Source organism: Peromyscus eremicus, chromosome 10 (assembly GCF_949786415.1).
Source record: "Peromyscus eremicus chromosome 10, PerEre_H2_v1, whole genome shotgun sequence".
Lineage (NCBI taxonomy): Eukaryota > Metazoa > Chordata > Mammalia > Rodentia > Cricetidae > Peromyscus > Peromyscus eremicus.
Genome location: NC_081426.1, coordinates 75,491,851 through 75,513,694, shown reverse-complemented (window position 1 = coordinate 75,513,694; position 21,844 = coordinate 75,491,851). Strand labels below are relative to the sequence as shown.

At 35.5% G+C, this 21,844-nt stretch overlaps 1 protein-coding gene across 9 annotated transcripts in view; it reads left to right on the top strand.

The window, feature by feature from the left end:
* Epha5 (EPH receptor A5) overlaps positions 1-21,844 on the top strand; it is a 331,554-nt gene that overhangs the window by 170,385 nt on the left and 139,325 nt on the right. For 4 of the 9 annotated variants that reach the window (XM_059275133.1, XM_059275130.1, XM_059275132.1 and 1 more), the window contains exons 4-5: positions 510-665; positions 4,259-4,594. The exons of 3 other annotated variants lie outside the window; for them this stretch is intronic. In XM_059275133.1, coding sequence (XP_059131116.1) covers positions 510-665; positions 4,259-4,594 — 492 coding nt within the window. The remainder of the gene's footprint in view (positions 1-509; positions 666-4,258; positions 4,595-21,844) is intronic. 2 more of the 9 variants (XM_059275135.1, XM_059275134.1) reach the window with 1 other exon arrangement.

Here is a 21,844-nt window from a genome sequence, read left to right as displayed (position 1 = left end):
CACCAAGTGTGTCAATGCTGGTTGAAACTCTTGCTACTGTCCTCATACTTGTATGGCAAGTACATTACTGCTGAGCCAGCTCCCTATCCCTTAGTCTACAATTTTAATAATAAAAGTTGGAAGCTTTTATGTGTCATACTAGTCTATATATGATTGTTGCATTTTTAAATATGATTTCACCAGTAAAGAGTAAAAAATGGACTTATTGGACTGCTTTCATTGTAAACACATAAATGTATGTGTGTCTTTTATAAAAAAAATAATGTTTTGCAGGCTCCAGTAGCATAAGGGCCATTAAAATATGTGCATTCCATACATGTTAATTTGAACATTTGATTATCTGGATGGTCTGATATGCGCGATCAGGAAACTTCTGGGAAATTCTGTAATTGATGCAAAGACTGTCTTCTCTGTAGTATGTATATATGCTAGTCAAAATAATACATTATTCACAAACAAGCCCTGCCTCTGTTCCCAGGAAAAGCTTAGTCTCTCATTTCTCTTGACAGTGTGCAGACCTGGGTTCTTCAAAGCTTCTCCTCACAGCCAGAGCTGCAGCAAATGTCCACCTCACAGTTACACCCATGAGGAAGCTTCCACCTCTTGTGTCTGTGAAAAGGATTATTTCAGGAGGGAATCTGATCCGCCCACAATGGCATGCACAAGTAAGGAACCCCGTGGCTATTTGGTGATGCTCCCTTTCACCAGTTTGGAGAAACGGCATGATGGAGCCTGTTGAGCTTTATTAATACTCCCCTCTAAAACAGGCATGTTTCCCCTTCACAGTTCAGGTCTTTCCCCACATTTTAAACTCCTTTCAAACTCATTGAAAAATAAATGTCCTCTTATGACTGACTATCAGAAGCATCCTTTCCCCTCACTTCAATTTCAACATCTGAGGCACTAGTAAATGATTCCTCTTATTCTGTGCTTTAATTTAGTAGTCTTGACTTCAGCGAATCTTTTTGTCTTTTCACATCACATTTGTTATCTACTTCCTTGGAAGACCGTTTTCTGAACTTCAACAAGTTCTAGCCTACATAACTAAGCTGTAGGGCGATCCATAGCCTACAAAACTGCACATTGCAAAATATGCAGGCAGTGTCAAGAGCATGACAAGCAAGGTGGACAATCAGATTAGAATAATCTATAAAACCCAACCTCCAACTCAGGCTTTCAGGCAACTGCAATGTGTCTTCGTAGCCAGAATCATTGAGCCATTATCAAAGCTGTCATCATGACTGAATGATCAGTACATAGTTAGATAGTAAGCATTATTTTCAGTATTTCTAATGCTTAGATGCACATTTAGCCAAACTGTATTTTTTCTAATTTTAACATATTTGAGAAAAAACTAATGTGGCTATTTACACATTTGCTTGTTCGTGACTATACTTACAGATATTTTTCATTAGCAAAGGTTCTGTAATAAGTGGGGAAAAGTAAGTAAAAAGAAGGAAATGTGAACCTCTTGGGCCTTACCTTCACTTTACTTGTTAGTTCCCAGTTAACGGTATGTACACTCAATAAAGTTCACAATAATATAATAATAAATAATATAATAAAATAAAATAAATTTTGTCATTGATCTATAGACAGAAAACAGTATAGATGACTTTTTATAAAATAATCACAAGTTGGTCTTAAACAAATTTCAGTGCCCGAATTTCATACAGAACTGAAAAATCATGCTGTAATTCAAGGCTAATGATTTTGTTGACCAAAATGATTACTAGTATCAAAATACCTTCTCAATGAGTTACATTGTACTATACACAGTTTTATCATGATACTCTACTGGAATGATATAATGTTTTGTTATAGTGGAATTCAAACAGTGTTTAATATGTAAGATGCAAGAATTATCAAATAAAAGGAAATGGGTGGACCAGTAAAGAGGGGCACCAAATCATCTCACACATTTCACAAAGTTGTGTATTAGTAGACTCACTTAATTGATCCAGCCATAGTTTACATCTTTTTAGCATAAATATGAATGTACACTTCTGTTTATTTATTTATTTTGGGACTCAAGAGGAAGGCTATAATTTGGTAGTAAGAACTGCTTAACACTCTGTTGGAACTAAAGCTCATAGACTTCACATTTTCTCCATCTTAAGCTCTGTCAATTTCTACTATTGTGTTCAAAGGAACAATCCATATTTGTTTCTCACAAAATGTCACTTTGAGTGTGTGTGTGTGTCTGTTTTTAGTTTGATTCAGAGTACCACAACCGCTCATGGTCCCTCATGGCTTGTCTGATGTTCAGAGGGAGATCTTGAACTTTGTTCTGCCATTGGCACTTTGGACTTGTATTTATGATTTTAATTCCTTTTAATATACAAACTCTGGGAACAGAGTTTTATGCATCTGTAGGACAAAAATCAAACAGAATGAATATACTTGAGGCCAGAAATCCTTCTCTCAGCTCTACCATGGTCCACACATCATATCTCCTGATGGGGCAATGGCATGTTTTAGGTGTAGGCTAAGTCCAATCCTTTAATTTTCCTTCTACTTCATAGGATCACTTGAGTTTGGCTCTCTTGGTAACATGTGACCTACAGTTGTGGATGTTATTACCAGAGTTATAAGTAGAAGAAGTCAGACAGGTGCACTTCTGCTGATTTAGCGCAAAGAAAGACATGCAAGCACAATTCAGCTTGTAGCAAAAACAGTGGAACTTGACACATCTCAAGTACATTTCATCTTCTTTTCCAAATGTTAGTCCCATTATGTTTTGTTACTTGAAATTAAAACACCTCTATTTGTTATAAAATAATCCAAAGTTTGTAATAAATAATAATACTTTTACTTATATCTCTAGAAATGTTTGTGGCTTAAAAGTGACTATTGAAATAGAAATGTGGAAGACGGCCTACCAAACTTCCTAAGGTTCAGTGATGGGCATTTCGGGGAGCGTTTGAGGGAAGCAAGTCAAGCCCTTAGACACAGAGTTGTTCTATGTAAATGTGATTGTAAGGATCTCTTAAATATGAGTTTTCATTTTAAATTATTTTTCAATATGTTTATCAAAGTGATAGATTAATATTGGGTTGAAATAAACATTGAGACATATTTGGAACACACACATATTAAGCTAACTTAGCAAGATTATTTTTGAGGAGTTTAATTCATGCTTATAATCCATTCAAATACAAGAAGACTCGATTTTATCACCATTACAAAGAGGTACTAATTAGATCTTTGACAAGCAGAGGTACTCACTTTGATACTAAGACAAACATTAGATTTTAAACAAACATAAGCACAAGCTTGTTTGAGAACACACCATCACATAACATTTAAAGCTGACTAAAATTTATTTAAATATTTAAAATTGAATTTCTAGAAATTTATTTTATTTCTTCTTTGTGCATGAATAATTAGGTTCTGAAACAGTTAAAATAATATTGACTGTCGTTATCATTTAGTCAAGAAAGCTTTTAAGCAACCAAATCTGTATATGTATAAAAATGAAATATGTAATAAAACTGTATGAGATTAGAAAAACTGTCACAGTTTTACTCTAAGATGATAAGTGTCTATGAAAGTATTTTAATTGTATGAATTTCTTTCCTTATTGTGGAGGCGACGAGACTGAAAATATTCTGTAAAACTGAGCCCTTTGCCCTCATCTTCCATTACCTTTACTAGAATTTCCAACCTCAGTTAAAATTCTGAAGTTGGATTGCTGTAAGTGAAAGGACCTAGTTTATAAACAGTGGTCTTGACCTTCAGCTTTTATCCCTGAGCTGTGTTCTCTCAGGAGAGTTTCAAACTCTGTTCGCTCTCTACACATTCAATTACTTTCTAATAGAATTCATTGTCAAGAGTCATCCAGAAAATTTCTCCTTTTACTACGCTGTTGTTTAACAGAGAATTCATATTTACTTCCAGCTCTCACAGAGGAAGCTTGTTATTCAGTGTACAAAGAATCAGACTTACTATGTTTTTAAACATAAAACTTTATGTAACATTTCTGGTAATACATAGGTTTATTCTATAACTATGAACATATATATTAATAAAAACATCTTATTCTATTAAAAAAGTTTACAACAGTCAAAAAGTAAATGATTTTTACGTTGTATAAACACTACTGATTCTTAAAACTTTAATTTTTTAATTGTTATAAAATATCACTTAAAATTACTTATAAATTTAGTTTTTTTCCTCTGGCCAGGGATTAGTTTGGTCAAAGACAGGAATTAATATCATCTTAAATATGTTTTTCTCACTTTACTTTGCAAACCAGGACCCCCCTCAGCTCCTCGGAATGCCATCTCAAATGTAAATGAAACTAGTGTCTTTCTGGAGTGGATTCCGCCTGCCGACACGGGTGGACGGAAAGATGTGTCATATTATATTGCATGCAAGAAGTGCAACTCCCATGCAGGTGTGTGTGAGGAGTGTGGAGGTCATGTCAGGTACCTGCCCCAGCAAATCGGCCTGAAAAATACCTCTGTCATGATGGTGGACCTACTTGCTCATACAAACTATACCTTTGAAATTGAGGCAGTGAATGGAGTTTCCGACTTGAGCCCAGAGACCCGGCAGTATGTGTCGGTAAATGTAACCACGAATCAAGCAGGTAAGTGTCATGCCCAACCAAACTATATATTTTTGACTTAGTTCTGCCAATTACATCAGCAGCTGAGGATTTAACAGATGAAGTTTTGTGAGAGATCGCATTAAAAGAAACTATATCTCAAATATACCTTAAAAAGGAGTTAAGGCTTTCTTAAGTGCAAACATCCATTGACAAAAGACAGGAGAGCTATGTTTTAATTCATTATTTCATTAAATATACATTTCTAGAGTAGTTCCTTTTATACCTAATAATTATCATATATATGATATGTATATATAGTATGTTTCATGTTGCAAATCTACATTTTTGTGTTGCTTTGTTAATGTCAAGAGTTCTTTTTAAAATTAATTTGTATAGCATGCTTTATTTGCTGTTTTACTTCTTATTTTACACCACAGTTGGATTTTCTTTGCAAGTTATAATTTTTTTTCAATTTTATTCAAATATATATGAATTGTTTTTTTTTTTTTTTTTTGCCAAATCCACTTGTAGAAATAGAATAAGTTTTAGGTGCTAGAAATACTCAGAATACATCTATTTCAAGTTGCATCTTGGAATTATAAAAATGTAAACTTTGTAGAGGAAGATATAGAGGCCTGTTTGAGCTGATGATTCCTTTGTAGGTCTGCGTATGTTCTCTTTTACACTAATCAGCATGAAACTCTTGCCTAAGAATTCAACTCACTAGGTGATCAAAAATCTCTAGGTATAAGAAAGCATTGAAATCTGCCCTTGTGCTGGCACATAACAATAGTCACAGTAACCATCACAAGTATTCAGTAATGTGAACTGTCATCTGAATTTGAAAAAAATGCAGACTTTAATGTTATAGTCTCAGGCTTCTAAGGTAAAATCTTTAACTCTTTCATCCATATTGGATTCTAAAATGAGCTACACAATACCATCTTGTAAATAATGAGACCTCCTTAAGATGTTCTTCCTTGGGAGAAAATTCAGTAGTTTGCGTGATCTTAACATCTTTATAAGCTACTTCTTGGTGATAAGCTACATGAGAGAATGACTATTATTTTAGGCATGTTACCAATGAACAACAATATATTGTAGTTGTCTGATTTACTGGCATAATCTGATTGTAATGTGTGTGAATTGGACCTTTATTGTGTAAAATAGCAAGGAAGTTACTATCATCCAGCAGCCATGGCACATCTATCCTGTGATTTGTCATCAGAGGAGATATAAATGTCAATTTATGCCTCGATGTCGCAGTACACTAAATAATATAATTTATTTAAATATTAAATAAATAAATAAAATCACTGCAAACATATCCCTCAACTTTAAAATGCTGTTTTTCTCAGCATCACTAATTTATGTCAAAAAGTATCATTTCCACATAAAAAGTCAATTTAAGAAAATTTTAAGAAGTCTTCTATTTAGTGCTACCTTGGCTGAGTCCTCTAGTACTAATGTTACAGGAAGTAGGTTTTATAGTTAGATTTGATAACTGTATTATTAAGCATTCAGTTTAATGACAGTTTTTATTTTTTTGAAAAATACTTTTTAGCAAATTTTAACTTAAATTTTTAATTTCTCAAAGGGTTGTTTTCCAAATTGTTTGTTTCTTTTGTGATTAACACTTTACAAGTTTTATTAGCCTCAACAGATGTTCTGATATTTTCTAATTGATATGTTTTGTGTGCTAGTAAAACATGAATGAATTTGGCAAAAATGCAGAAAGAAAAATGGTTACTCATTCAAGAGGAAAATTTTGCATTAAGCTAGGAATGAAAACTGGCTAGCTAAATTTGTCTATAAAACCTGAATGAATGATTAATGTATGGATAGTTATACAGAAACTAGTAGTCTGAGAAGTTACTTAAGTATAAGTGATACTTGTTTGTGTTTAATTTAATAAAGTATAATTTTATGGAAAAATTAAATGGTAGAATAATATTAAACTTGAAAAATGTGTTTATAGAGTATCAGAAAATAATTCTAATATTTTCATTAAGATTTTCTTGGTCAAGAAAAATTATTTATGGGAAGGTGAAGGGGAAAAGAAGGGAAAGGTGGATGTAACACAAAGGAAATAAGATTAGGTTGTGGGAAAGAAGCATGGTAGGAGAGTAGAATCTGAAGGTATTAATGAACACTCAAATTGGAAAGAGAATGAAAGAATAAATATGCATTCTGCTACAATGCTGTGCAAGTACGTAGAAAAGTAACTAAAATAATAAGAGATTTTCATGTTCTCTACCAGTTTTGTATATCTTGACTTGTAACAAAAATCTTAAAAGGTCTCATTAATGAAAAAAACCTGGAGCCAGGTATTGGGGTGAAAGCTAAAAGATCAGAGAAACAGAACAAACCAGCCACATTCTTACCTCTATGAAATCCTCAGCCTCAAGAGAGAGACTTCCTGTTTACTCATGCCTTATATACCTTTCTATGCTCTGCCATCTTTCTTCCTTCCTAGTGCTGGGATTAAAGGTGTGTATCACCTTGCCTGGCTTGTTCTCATTGTAGCCTTGAACTCACAGAGATCTGGATAGATCTCTGCCTCCTGAATGCTGGGATTAAAGGTATGTGCTATCACTGCCTGACTTCTATGTTAATATAGTGGCTGGCTTTGTCCTCTGATCCCCAGGCAAGCTTTATTGGGATACAAAATATATCACCACATTTCCTATATAATTACAATCCTTTAAATTTTTAACAGTATTTCTGAAGTAATTAATTAGATTTACTTACAACATTAAGATTTTCTAGTTTTATCATTTTAAGAAATCTAAAACATATATTTCAATAGGTATTAACACCACATCCTCTGAAACAAATTTTTCTACTGAAATAACTTAATTTGAAAGTTTTTCTGCTCACAAAATATTATACATATATGATGTACATATATTTCATTATTTGGTTTAAAATAATTTTTCAATGGCCATATTTAAACTAAGCATTAAAATTTCTAATATATGCGCATATTTTATATTTTATATTGAACAATAAGCTATTTCTAAATAGCATCTCAAAATTATTATTTGTTGTGTTAGGCAAGGTTCTCTATAGTAATGGAACTTATAGAATGAATCTTTCTACATAGAAAGAGATTTTTTAGAATGACTTGCAGGCTATGGTCCAACTAATCCAACAATGGGTGTCTATGAATAGAAGGTCCAAGTATCTAGTAGTTGTTCATCCTAGAGGCTGGATGTCTCAGCTTGTCTTCAATATACCCTAGAATCTGGAAGAAGTAGGCTCTAATGCTAGTGAAGGAAATAGACTTGCTAACAAGCAGGCAAAGAGCAAAAACTTCCTTCTTCCATGTCCTTATACAGGCTTCCAGCAAAAGGAATGTCCCAGATTAGAAGCAGGCCTTCTCACTGAAAAAGATTGGATTAAAGGTGTGTCCTCTCACCTCAAAGATCCATATTAGAAGTAGGTTTTCCCACTTCAAATTAAGCAAAAATCCCTCACAGGTGTGCCCCATTTTTGTGCCTTAGTTAATTCAAGATACATTCAAGTTGACAACAAAGAATAGCCATCACCCTAATTAACATTCAAAAGTACAGAATTTTACTTTGCATAGGTGGAAGCATTCAGTAAAAGATCTCTTATTTTAGATGGAATCCCCCAGACCCATCAAATTTTTAGACAACCAGCAATATATCTAAGGTAGGTTTTCTCTATAATGTGAGGAGCTTCATTTCCTGGCTCTTCTTTAGGCACTTAATTATAAACATATTGAACCTACAGGGATTAATGTTAATCATAATGCAATATTCAATAATTCCTCAACCCTTTATTTCTCTAGAAAAATCTAGAAATAGTGAAAAATGTGTAATTGAATCTAGAAGTAATAAATAAAGTGCAATATAGGATGATATTGCAAAGCCTTCTTTCTAATATGCTTTTCTATTCAGTTAAAGGATTGTTCAGTACAGTAACATAGCTAAGTATGAAAAGTGTTGGCAAGTCATGAATAAGTTGATCACTGGATGTGTAGCCCTCAGATTTTGAAATTATTGGTGGCATAGATCATAAGACTCATTATTCCAGTCCAGGCATGTCAGTTCTCTGTATATTTTACAACTCTGCTTCTACTGATTATTATGAGATTCATAGTTTTCTTCCCAGTAATAAAATACTACAGATTCCATTTGCCTCTACTCTCTTGAGCCCAAAAGTAATCAGGTAGTGATTTCATCATAATTCCAAATTATGTGGCCTCAAGTATAGATATCAGAAATTATGAAAGTTTCAAAAAATTATACTGTCCTTATATTTTCTCTTTGATGCTATGAAGAAAATGTCTTTTTGCTCTTCCTGAAGATGCAAGCAGTGTAAGTTGTATGGGTTTTTAACCAAATTCCATTTTAGTATTACTATTTGTGAGTTGTTGAAATTTTTATAATGGTAAATTAAGGAATTCTCAGTGGACCACATTTCATTCCAAATTAATTGATGAAGGTTAAACACCTGTGCCAGTGCACAATCTGCAATCCCATATTTGTACCATGCTGAATACAAAGTTTACATGCTTCTTTATCAGGAATGCATAAAACTTACTCTTATACTTATTTCTTCATGATTTTTCTAATTTAATTAGCTAATCATGGGAAAGTCATATTCCAGAAATATTTTGCCCCTGCTACTAACGAGATAATTGGTTCCTAGGAGACTGATGGAATGTTGAACACACGGAATGATGCTTGGGCCAGTTCTCTTTTGTTTATATAATCATTCCAATACTCAGGATTTCTCAAGTCCCCATATACATTTGTCTCATTTAGTCAAAGGACAAGACAATAAATTTAACAGTTCATGTAAACCAGGAATTCAATGGGAAATATTTAGTTTCTGATGTGTTGATGTTAGTCTCTTTGATTGTGAAACATGAGATACTTGACTCAGTTGATCCTCCTTGATTATTTCAAGCTGACCAGCTAACTTAAACTTCTTTCAATAGCCATAGGTCATTTAGGCACTTACATAATTCTTACATCTAGCATATATTCATAACAAAAGATGTGTAATATTAAGTATTAAAATGCTAATTTCATGAAGTGTTTTATCTGAAGTAAGAACATATGTGGAGATTATATGTCCCTATGGTTATCAGAGTGTCATCTTCTTCCTAGATAAAGACCCTTGCTACACTGGATGTCTTAGTTAGGGTTTCTATTGATAAGACAAAACAATATGACCAAAAAGCAAATTGAGGAGGAAAGGGTTTATATGGCTTACACATCAGCATTGTTGTCCATCACAGAAAGAAGTCAAGACAGAACTCAAGCAGGGCAGGATCCCAGAAGTGGGAACTGATGCAGAGGCCATGGAGGTATACTACTTACTGGCCTGCTTCCAAAGGCTTCCTCAACTCACCTTCTTATAGAAACCAGGACCAGCAGCCCAAGGATGGTACCACCCACCACAGACTGGGCCTTCTCCATAATCACTAAATGAGAAAATGTCTTACAGCTAGATCTCATAGGGGCATTTCCTCAGCTGGCACTCTTTTCTTTCTAACAATTCTACCTTGTGTCAATTTGACAAACAAAACCACCCAGTTCCCTGGAGTACAACTAATTGCTCATTGTTTCTCTATTTCATGTACCTTTAAAAGTCTGTAGTTTGCAACACTACACTGCTATGTAATATCCTTCTGTATGCTGTGAATATGTGTTGCTCTGATTGGTTGATAAATAAAATGCTGATTGGCCACTAGCAAGGCAAGAAGTATAGGTGGGGCAATCAGAGAGGAGAATTCTGGGAAGAGGAGGGCTGAGTCAGGAGTTGCCAGCCAGATACAAAAGAAGCAAGATGACAAGGCAGAAGTGAGAAAGATACTAAGCCACATGGCTAAACATAGATAAGAATTATAGGTAAATTTAATTGTAAGAGCTAGTCAGTAACAAGCCCGAGCTAATGATCAAGCAGTTATAAATAATACAAGCTTCTGAGTGACTATTTTATAAGTGAGCCACAGGACTCAAGGGGCCTAGTGGGACCTGAGAAGCAATCCAACTACACTACACCTTTGAGAACACTTTCTGTGCACTTGCATTTTCTTATAGTAGTTACAAGCAAAATTACTATTCGAAACAGAAAGTGGTGTGTATATGTGATCTAATAAGGCTCATAGAATCATTGAGAACAGACTCAAAAGAGCATGGTCTAAGTATCTGGGGTCAGAGCTGTCTCTGTCACAGATCTGCTTAATGACTCTGATGATTTTCACTGACCTTGTGAAGTAACAGATGCCAGGCACAAGAGAATAATGATGTTATTACTGTGACTGTTATTGTTATTATTGTTGTATCTTGATCCCAAACTTTAAACTACAGAAAAGCACCAGTTTTGCCACCAGCACAATCTTCCTGTTTTATAACCCTCTTCATCAGAAAATCAAAAATATCATTGCCATGAAGAACCTACTAACTTAAATTGTCTATCTAAGTCAATGTCTTGCCAATTCCTCTGGTATATCCTAAACCATGTACCTTAAGTCTAGAACAAGAAATGATATTGAAGTTTCTGTTCTGTTTTGGTTTGGTTATTATTTTTTTCAGTTATGATTTCTCCCCACTCCGGCCCTCTCACCTTCCCCCCAGCTCACTCCCCATTCCCACCTCCTCCAGGGCAAAGCCTTCCCCACAGACTGAGATCAACATAGTAGACTCAGTCCAGGTAGGTCCAGTCCCCTCCTCCCAGGCCGAGTCAAGCGATCCTGCATAGGCCTCAGGTTTTAAACAGCCAACTCATGCAATGAGCACAGGACCCGGTCCCACTGCCTGGATGCCTCCCAAACAGATCAAGCCAATCAACTGTCTCACCCATTCAGAGGGCCTGATCCAGTTGGGGACCCCTCAGCCATTGGTTCATAGTTCATGTGTTTCCATTTGTTTGGCTATTTGTCCCTGTGCTTTATCCATCCTTGGTCTCAACAATTCTCGCTCATATAAACCCTCCTCATTCTCGCTAATTGGACTCCCAGAGATCCACCCAGGGCCTAGCCATGGATTTCTGCATCCAGATCCCTCAGTAGTTGGATGGGGTTTCTAGCACGACAATTAGGGTGTTTGGACATCCCATTACCAGAGTAGGTCAGTTCGGGCTGTCTCTTGACCATTGCCAGCAGTCTGTTGTGGGGGTATCTTTGTGGATTTCTGTGGGCCTCTCTAGCACTTTGCTTCTTCCTATTCTCATGTGGTCTTCATTTACCATGGTCTCCTATTCCTTGTTCTCCCTCTCTGTTGTTGATCCAGCTGGGATCTCCCACTCCCCCAAGCTCTCTTTCCCTCAACCCTCGCCCTTCATTACCCCCACTCATGTCCAGGCTGTTCATGTAGATCTCTTCCATTTCTCCATCATTGGGCGATCCCCGTGTCTTTCTTGGGGTCCTGTTTTCCAGGTAGCTTCCCTGGTGATGTGAGTAGCAGTCCAGTCATCCTTGTTCCACATCTAGTATCCTCCTATGAGTGAGTATATACTAATAACTATCAAACATCCACTTTATATTTTTAATTATATCTAATAGTTTTATTGTCCTTGAAAGAATATGTACATAGTAGCATTTGTATTTTCATCATTTTCTATGTAGAATAGTTGGTTAGTGGCAAGTCATTTCAGAATTCCCATATTTTGACCTCTTTCTGTCATTCTCTAACTTTTTTTTTATTTGGAAGATATTAAACACACTAGTATCTCAGTTTTTATCTTGTCAATGGCAGAAGAAAATAACATTTTATGACATAGGGTAGCATTAAGAACTAAATGAGTTATTTTCTCTAAAATAATTATTGATTTGTATAGAGTGCAGTAGACACAAAGTGGTGTCAAGGCGGGAATATTTATGAAACTTGTTAACAATGTTCTAAATAACATGGATCTTCCAGAACTGATTTCAGAAAATAGATTGTTGGACCTTGGTGGACAGATGCATTGGTGAGATAAAGTAAAAAAAAAAATAAAATAAAAGTATTCTAAAGTAAATAATAATGGATAGAATCATAGATAATAGCATAATTAGCTTTAACATTGACAATTAAACCAAGGAAATTTTACAACAGGAGCTATTAAAATACATTAAATTTATATTAACATGAAAATTCTTCTCATTTTGATAAAGTATCCAGAACAGTATAATAAGGAAATTTACATAGTAGCAACAAAATCAGAGTAAAAGGCATGAGTAAAGCCTTCACATATAAAACGAGACATATTTTCTTCAAAATACATTTTGAAAACTACAACTTTTAACTGTCTCATTTTCATACTAAGTTGGATAGGAGTTTAACTTACTACAATTTCTAAACAAAGATCATGGAGACACAAATGCTTTGCTCAATTACATGTTATGTGTGTCTCTGCTTTAGCCTCACATTACTGCTTCTTTAATCAGATTAGTGTTCTCATGACGGCCGCCAATAAAAAAAAATGCTATAATTTAGCCAGCTGCAGCCACCTGTCTAAGCTGAAACTTGTCTACAATGAGACTTGTTCTAAGTCTGCCACTATGTGTACCTGCTGCTTTCAAAACACTTGGAAAAAGATTCTAATACAATGAGAGGTTATGTATATATTCTCTGGCTACTTAATTGTGATTTACAAGCTGGAGTAGGATATATTTGGAAAATTTCACAAATAAATTTGTGATTTATTTACTGACCTAAAATTTTGCTGTAGATTCACCCAATTTCTAAATAGACACTTTCACATCCTACATTTCTTCTCCATCTTCTCTCAACCCACTGCAATGTTGAAGACGATGCTCTCTAGAAAGTTTCATTACCTGTGTGCTGATTCATGTACCAAGAAGTTCATCTGCATTTTCTGATTTGATCCTAGCAATATCTTTATAGTATATTATTACTTCTGTGATATTTAGAAAAGAGAAACAGAAGAATAAGACGTGAAGCCATTTCCTCAAGGTCAGAAATTCAGTTAGTCGGGAAATAGAACTCTGTAACCAAGTATTCTTACTCTATAGTAGTTATGTTATGAATACTATGTGTGTGTGTGAGAGGGGTGTAGTTTCCTAAATCAGGAGTTATTGTCTATTGTACTTGTGTCCTGGATAACTCAGATCTACTTAGATTGCTGCTTTGTCAGAAAAGCTTGCTTTGCTCACTGCTTGGAAAATGTTTCCTGAACATAACATTGAACAGAAGCTACTACAACTTTTGTTACCTTATTAATATTTCTAGATTATTAAGGGAGGGAGAGGCAGCTAGGGCAGTCTCTAAAATTTCTCTGTGTTAAAAAAATTGGTTTTGGCATCATACTTTCTACATTGTTAAGATCAGAAGCATAATGCCAGGCATGGGTTGTGATGGTGAAATTTTGTATTTTCTATAGATTTTCTTTTTCTTTCTTCAATTTTGCTAGAAATTAAACCATGGTAAACATTTATTCTAGGAAAATACTCATCTCCTGAACTCTAAAAATATATATGGTTAAAGGACCACATACAGTGTGTGTGTGTGTGTGTGTGTGTGTGTGTGTGTGTGTGCGCGCGCGCGCGCGCGCGCACTGTATGCATGTGCATGCACATAATATTTTAGATACTGTTGTAGAATTATTTGAATAATTTTCTATTTAATAGTTTGTATGGTTCACTTCCTTCCATTATTTTATCTTTCTTTTCTTCCTTTCTCTCATTAGGGATATGGACACATTGTCTAACTGATAACTCATACGCTTAGTTTTATGGTACCAAGGCATAAGGTATTATTTGAAGTATAACTGCTCTCTTAATCTTTCTTCCTTAGACATTATAATCTTGACAAAATAATTGAGTATAACTCTACAAAAAATTTTGTTACAGTGATCGATGAAATATTCTAGAGCCTCTCACTCAATATTCTACCATACCACAAAATATGCAAGAAAATTTGTTTACGTGTGAAAAAGATAATTTGCCTCACTGTGTTAGAAGTCTCATCCCATGACTGGATGGACAGACGTACGGCCTTTGTTGGCATCCCACGTGGAGAATACAGTAAAGGAAACTGTTCTCATCATCCAGGCAGCAGAGAGGATGTGGAAGAGGCCTGGGCCTGTGGTGGTATTGTGTTTCCCAAAATATTGTGCACCCTAATAAACTTATCTGGGGTCAGAGACAGAACAGCCACAATATTAAACATGAGGATAGGCAGTGGTAGCACATGCCTTTAATCCTAGCACTCCAGAGGCAGAAATCCATCTGTTCAAGAATACAGCCAAGCATGGTGACTCATGCCTTTAATCCAAGAAAGTGAGCCTTTAATCCCAGGGAGTGATGTAGAAAGGAAAGATACATAAGGCGTGAAGACCAGAAACTAGCAGCATTTGGCTGGTTAAGCTTTTAGGTTTTGAGCAGCCCAGTTCAGCTGAGAGCCGTTCGGATATGGGGACACAGAGGCTTCCAGTCTGAGGAAACAAGATCAGCTGAGAAGTTGGCCAAGTGAGGTTAGCTGTGGCTTGTTCTGTCTCTCTGATCTTCCAGTGTTCACCCCAATATTTGGCCTCAGGTTTGATTTTATTAATAAGAACTTTTAAAATTCCTGCTACATGGGCCCACAAGACTATTCATCGTTATGGCCCCAGTTACCGAAAGGTCTCCTCACAGACCTCACTTTTTTTAAGAGTTCTACCATCACCTGTTAACGTTAGTAAGCAACCATATGGTATTTTCACATATTCACTATTTACTTTTCACTTCGCAGTATCTTCTATCATTATTGATTATAACTATTACCCATGATTCTTTGCTAAAATATGTTTTCATGAACTACACACTCTGAATTTCTGATTCAATTCATGTAAGAAAGGGAGTAAAAATATACCAAGTCCAGGCATAGTCACAGACCATATGCAGACACACACCAACAAACAGACACAGACAAAGTATTCTTTAATCCTTTGGGGCTCATCTGAGTGGTGTAATCTGCTTGATGATCATCTGGGTACTAGTCCTAAATCTGCTTTTATATATTAATTCTAGTTGCAAACTTACTGTCATTCCACATGAATGTATCTATTAAGTGTTTCCTCTGCAGGCCATCAAAGTCTAATTCAGTTCAGAGTCAGAGCATCTGTGTTACTAAAATATTCAGTCATTCATCTCATTGGCCTGCATTCTATGAACTTATTTGCACGTAGATACATATTTTATTTGTGACTGATACAGGTAGAATATTTGCTTATAATTTCACTCTGAAATGTCATTCCCTTTTGTTACTAGTTCACAGAAACATAGTATTTCGAGCACTCTGAGTGGTCTGGTACCATCTTTTTAATGTTTTGTGACAATGTGGTGTAACAGTGAGTGAGCTCATACATGTAAAATCATGATTGTATCAAGCATACACAGAAGTCCTTTGTAAGATTATGAGTACTGTTTATTTAGAATACAAAAACATTTGTTGACAGAGTTTCTCTGTGTAATAGTCCTGGCTGTACAGGACCTGTCATTGTAGATCAGGCTGGCCTTGAACTCACAGAGATCTGTCAGCCTCTACCTAAGAGTGCTAGGGTTAAAGACAAGTGCCATCACCACTTACAAAAACATTTTTTGCCAACTATATTTAAAACATTTTCTTTTTGGTGTTTCTTTTAAATTTATCATTTTTGTATTTGAATATCTAATTATTAACTAATTATTAAGCACTTTTTGGTTTCATTTTACACTATTGGGTATAGGTCTTATATATTCTCCTGAATACTCTATAAAACAGTAGTCAAGGACATATTCAAACATGAGAGTATTTTAATTTCCTGTGGAAGAATTGGAAAAAAAACTAATATGATTATGCATTGAGGGCCTGGAGGAATGAGTCAGCAATTGAGTATGTGTTGTGCTTGCAGAGGACCCAGCTTTAGTTCACAGCACACATATACTGGCTCACAACCGTCTGTAATTCCTGTTCCTAGGGATTCTGCATCCTTTACTGACCTCTGAAAGCGAGCAGGCATGTACATGGTGCACAGATACATGCATACCAAAATAATGCATGAAAAATAAACCAAAATATGAAAACAAAAATTATGTATTGAACTCAGTAACAACTGCATCAAGTCTGTTGTCTTTTAGAGAAAGGATTGACCAGTTTGTTAACTCCATATGCTTTCTCCTCTCCTTTACCACAAATATCATTCTGTAGACGTATTTTCACAGAATTCATGTAGTCATGAAGTTAAGCTTCATGTATTAAAAAAGTAAGTGGCAATGCAGAACCTTTAGCTAGCAAAGGTGCAAGTACCTTTAGTTTAATCCCCTGTGTTGAGGGCATTGGGGCCATAATGATAAATCATTTTAACTGTTTTGGTTGTTTTCTATCTAAATAGTTATTCCTTGTTTGGAGAGATCTCTCTTGCTGCTGACCTCTATATTGAATGATTTGTTAACAACAAAAAGGTCGTAAAAGCTGTATCATAAGATTGTTTGGCTATTAGAATATTTTCAGTTATTTTTTATATCATAGATAGTGTTAGTAATTGTCGGCGCTTTAGAACATGGTTGGAGTACAGTTTAGGTAGCTTCTCTGGTTTGAAGTTTGATTTAAAAATACCAACAGTTTTACAAGAACAAGAAACTTACATCAAAGACGGAAGTGATAATATATGTCTTTAATACTCACACTTTGGAGTCAGTGGCAGACAAATAAGTTCAAGGGGAACATGGTCTGCATAGTGAGATCCTGTCTCAAAAGAAAAAAAGGCTTTATAGTTGTTTTAATTTTAGCCTATAGATGTGAAATGATTTCTATTAAACATAATATGCTTCTAGTGTTAGTTGTTTTTTTTTAAATTACTTTTGCTTCATTAGTAAGAAAAGAAAGGAAAGTTAATTGAATTTTGGCATCTAGTATATCTGTACATATGACCCATACTGTAAAGTAATGATTAAATTATTAGTCAAACAATGCCTTCATTTTAGACTTGTAGAATCAATTATATATGAACAGTATTATTCCAACTATGAATTTTCTCTACTTAATTATGTTTCATAGCTAGTGTTTAAGTCTTTTTCTACTAAAATTGTAGTGACATTTGAAGAGAAATATACTCATGAGTCATGTGTCTTTAGGTTTATGTTTTTCCCATTAATGTTGCATTCAGACTAACCTGCCTGTATTTGCAGATGTCCATGAGTACTTGGGTTGTTAACACAATTGCAAAGGGAATATTATGTTTCAGAAAGCATACTTTTTTTATTAAGAAATTTTTTTCATTCATTTTGCATACCAATCATAGATCCCCCTCTTCCCTTCTCCCGCCCCTCCAGCCTACCCCTCCAACTCATCCCACCATTCCCTCCTACAAGACTGTAAGGCCTCCCACGGGGAGTCAGCAGAACCTGGTATGTTCAGTAGAGGCAGGTCCAAGCGTCTCCCCCTTCCTCAAGGCTGTTTAAGGTGCCCCATCGTAGGTAGTGGGCTCCAAAAAGCCAGCTCATGCATGAAGAATGGTTCCTACTGCCAGGGGGCTCCTTAAGCAGATCAAGCTACACAACTGTCTCGCTTATGCACAGGGCCTAGTCCAGTCCTGTGGAGGGTCCACTGCTGTTGGTCTAAATTGCATGAGTTCCCACTAGTTTGGTTCAGTTGTCTCTGTAGATTTCCCCATCATGAACTTGATGCTCCTTGCTCATAGAATCCTTCTTCTCTCTCTTCAACTGGACTCCTAGTGCTTGGCCTGGTGTTTGACTGTGGATCTCTGCATCTGCTTCCATCAGTTACTGGAGAAAGGCTCTATGATGACAGTTAGGGTATTCACCGATCTGATTACTGGGGTAAGCCAGCTCAGGTGCCCTCTTCACTATTGCTAGTAGTCCAAGCTGGGGTCATGCTTGTGGATTCCTGGGAACTTCCCTAGCACCCGGTTTCTCCCTATCCCCATGATGTCTCCCTCTATCATGGTTTCTCCAGAAAGTATACTTTAAAAGAGTAACTTTATAAGTATTTAAAATTATAATTGACAGATTAATGGTGAAGGGGTTTTTGATGTTTTGTTTTCAACCATATATAGACAAATGATGCTTATGCTAATCTAAAAATATTAAGTGAATTAATTTCATTTCCTAAAATGATGCTGACATCAATTCCCTTCAGAAAGAAGGAAGACATGGTCAGTGTGATTTATTTACTTTTTCTTTTGTCCGTTGAAGACTAATCATGTTAGTGCTTTGTCCCTTAAAATGTGATATCACACATGTAATATAATTTATAAGATCCTTTTGAGGTAGCCTTACTTTCTGTTTTGCATTATAAGGGTCTGTCATCATTTCCAATCTACCATCATTTATACTCCTACTGAAAACAAATCAACACTATGTGTCAATGCACTACCTTAAAATCAAGAGAAAAAAATTATCTCCTTTTTTTTGTGTACTCAGTTGTGGAAGAAAAACAAGCATTCTACTGTACTTAGGAAGTACTTCATCAACTTCTCCAAGAAAGTCTTGAACTCAAAATAACGCAGACTTCTATAATGACTAACCAAGACTACTTTAAAAATAAATGGTATACATCTTGTCTGATATTTGCATCAAATTTGCAAATAGACGATAGTTTAGCAGCAATCTGCTCTTCTTTGATTTACTTGCTTTTGTTTTACAAAGTGAGTAGTATTTTTCATATCTAATCAGAATGTACCTTGATTGTGTATATTGTTTAAGATTACTTTAAAGATGTTGACAACAATGGTGGTGATTAAAGGAATAATAATGTATCACTGCGTGTCAAGCTCTGAGATTTCTGGAGATACCACAAGTAAATCTTGTAGCAAATTTTCTAAACTCTTTCTTGTGAAGTTATAAATAGGCACAGAACATGTCTGTTGATACTGAATCTGGTTTTCTTTCCAAGGAGCTCCTCTAGGCTTCTTCAGTGACTCTGACAAGTTCTTCCAGTGTTTATTCTCAGAAACTAAATCCATGTCAATATTTCCTAATTCAAATATAGTCTTAAGTTTAAATCTCTAGCAAGAAAGTTTGGTTTTTCACCCTTCTCGCCCCCCTCTTTCTCTCCCTCCCTCCCTCCCCACCCCTTCCTATCTTTCCCTTTCTATCTTGTCCCCTTTGCACACTCACAGTGCTACTAATGATGACACCATTTTTTATTGTAACACACTGATCTCTACTTTTGCCTTTATTTCTGCTTTTATGTACCCTTGTGAGTTCATTGGCTCCACGTATATTCTTTCCATTTCCTGATAAGCAACCTATTTCCTTTTTTATCAGTTCTACATTTTATGCAATGTAACATACAACTTCTCTGAGGTAGGACATGGCATCCTGGGGCCCATAATACACATATTCACTGACTTATTTGACTCTGTATTTGCTTAAGTATCTGATGGTCAACAGCTAGTCTATTTTAGGAAAGACTTTAGATGAGTGAGTTTTCTTCTTTGTGGTCTTTCAACCCACACTGGGATGGCCCATGAGTGCCCCTTGTTAGAATCAGGTCTTTTCTCATATTAATTGCTTTCTAGTGGCAGAAGCAAGTCAAAAGACTGATCACTGTGAAATTTGGAAGAATCAAGGTACTCTGTCCCAGTGAGATGAACATGGAAAAAAAAAACGTATTGTCAGGTAATGTTTAGAATTTCCATATTATCAGAATAGCCTAGTCATTTTACATCTAAGTGCAGCTATAACTGAATGCTTTACTACCTGTCCCATTGTCAACAACTTGATCAAAACAACCATTATTTCATAATGAGAATGCTCTGATAAATGATCTCCTAGTTAATCTCCCTAATTTCCCTTTTAGATTACTGAAATTTATTTTCAGAGCCAAAGAAATTACAAAATATATCACAGGACATTACTTCCACATTCAGTAGTCTCCAATGACTCTTAAAGACGTTGTCGTATAGGACTTGAACATTCATCTCATAGTAGATTCAGCTTTCAGTTATTGAGTTGCAAGATGCCCTTGAGGTTTACTATTTACCTTACTTTTCAGAAGTGTGCCAGTCTCAGGATATTCATACTTGCTTTTGTCTCTATTTAGATCTGGTTTCCCTCAACTATCCATATATATCACTAGCTCGGCATCATTTTATTCAAATTTACTTTATGAATTGTTTCCTAAACACCGTTAGTATGTACCTATATATTAGCATGTCTGTCACCTTTCCTTGATCTTGAAATATTGCTTGTTCTTTCATGAATTGCTATTATGACACACACTGACAACATGGGACACACATACCTATGCCCTGTCACTCTCCGTTTCTGTAACATTAACTCCTACTTGGTTGTTATTACCCAGAAAATTAGCATGGCTTCCTTAAGGAAGCTGTGTTGAGTCATAGACTCTGAGACAGGAGCTTCAGTAGACATTTTTATTTTTACTTCATTGTTTGCATATGTTTCAAATTTTGCTCATTTGAAAATGTTATAACTTTATCTTATCACCCTCGCTATGCTATTAGCTTCTTTAGGAGATTGTACATATGTTATTAATGACTGAGTGCTATTTGCCTTTTGCCATCATAGTTGTAAAGTCTCAAATGAAACAGAGTGAGAGAGGGCCGACTGAATTGTGAGCAAGGTTTCAGAAGACACTTTGCCTTACTGTGGGGAAGGAATGGGGAAATGACTTGTCCGTCAGTGTGTGCTGTCTAGGATCCTCACACGGTGATGATTCTAGGGACCAGAGACATGATAGAAGCAAATTCATGCCCTTGCTCTCCAGGGCAACTTTCAGTTACACAACTCTGCCACCCAAGCCGTTCCTCTTAAGGATCCATCATCTACCGAAGTAGTACAAACAGCTGGGGACTAACTGTTCAGACACATGTGACTGCAGGAATATTTCACAGTCAAGCCACAATGAATAGGTAGTCAGTAATTCACTAAAATTGTAGTGATTTCAAATTCATGAAAAAGACAGTATGTAATTCAATCAGGAAATTCTAAAATGGTATTAGCTCATTAATTGAAAACTTATGACTCTTAATGCTGATACTAATTCTTCCTAACCCTTAATTCATCTACACGAAACTTTGTTTTCTATGTAGAATTATCCTAATTTTCTCTACATTCCACTTTGCTTATAACTTATAAATTTAAAGTGATTTTGTTTCATTTCCTCTTAAAATGCATGGGATGTTTTTCATCAAGTGTACTTTGTTCAACCTTACTATTAAATTAATTCTGAGTTATTGCATAAAAATCAATTTTAGGTATGACTATCAAGGCTTCTGCTTTTTTGCTTCTTTGTAAAACTGTGCGTGTGATTATCTTTTTAGGTTAGGTTAATTGAGTGCCTTAAAATAAAAGTGACCGAA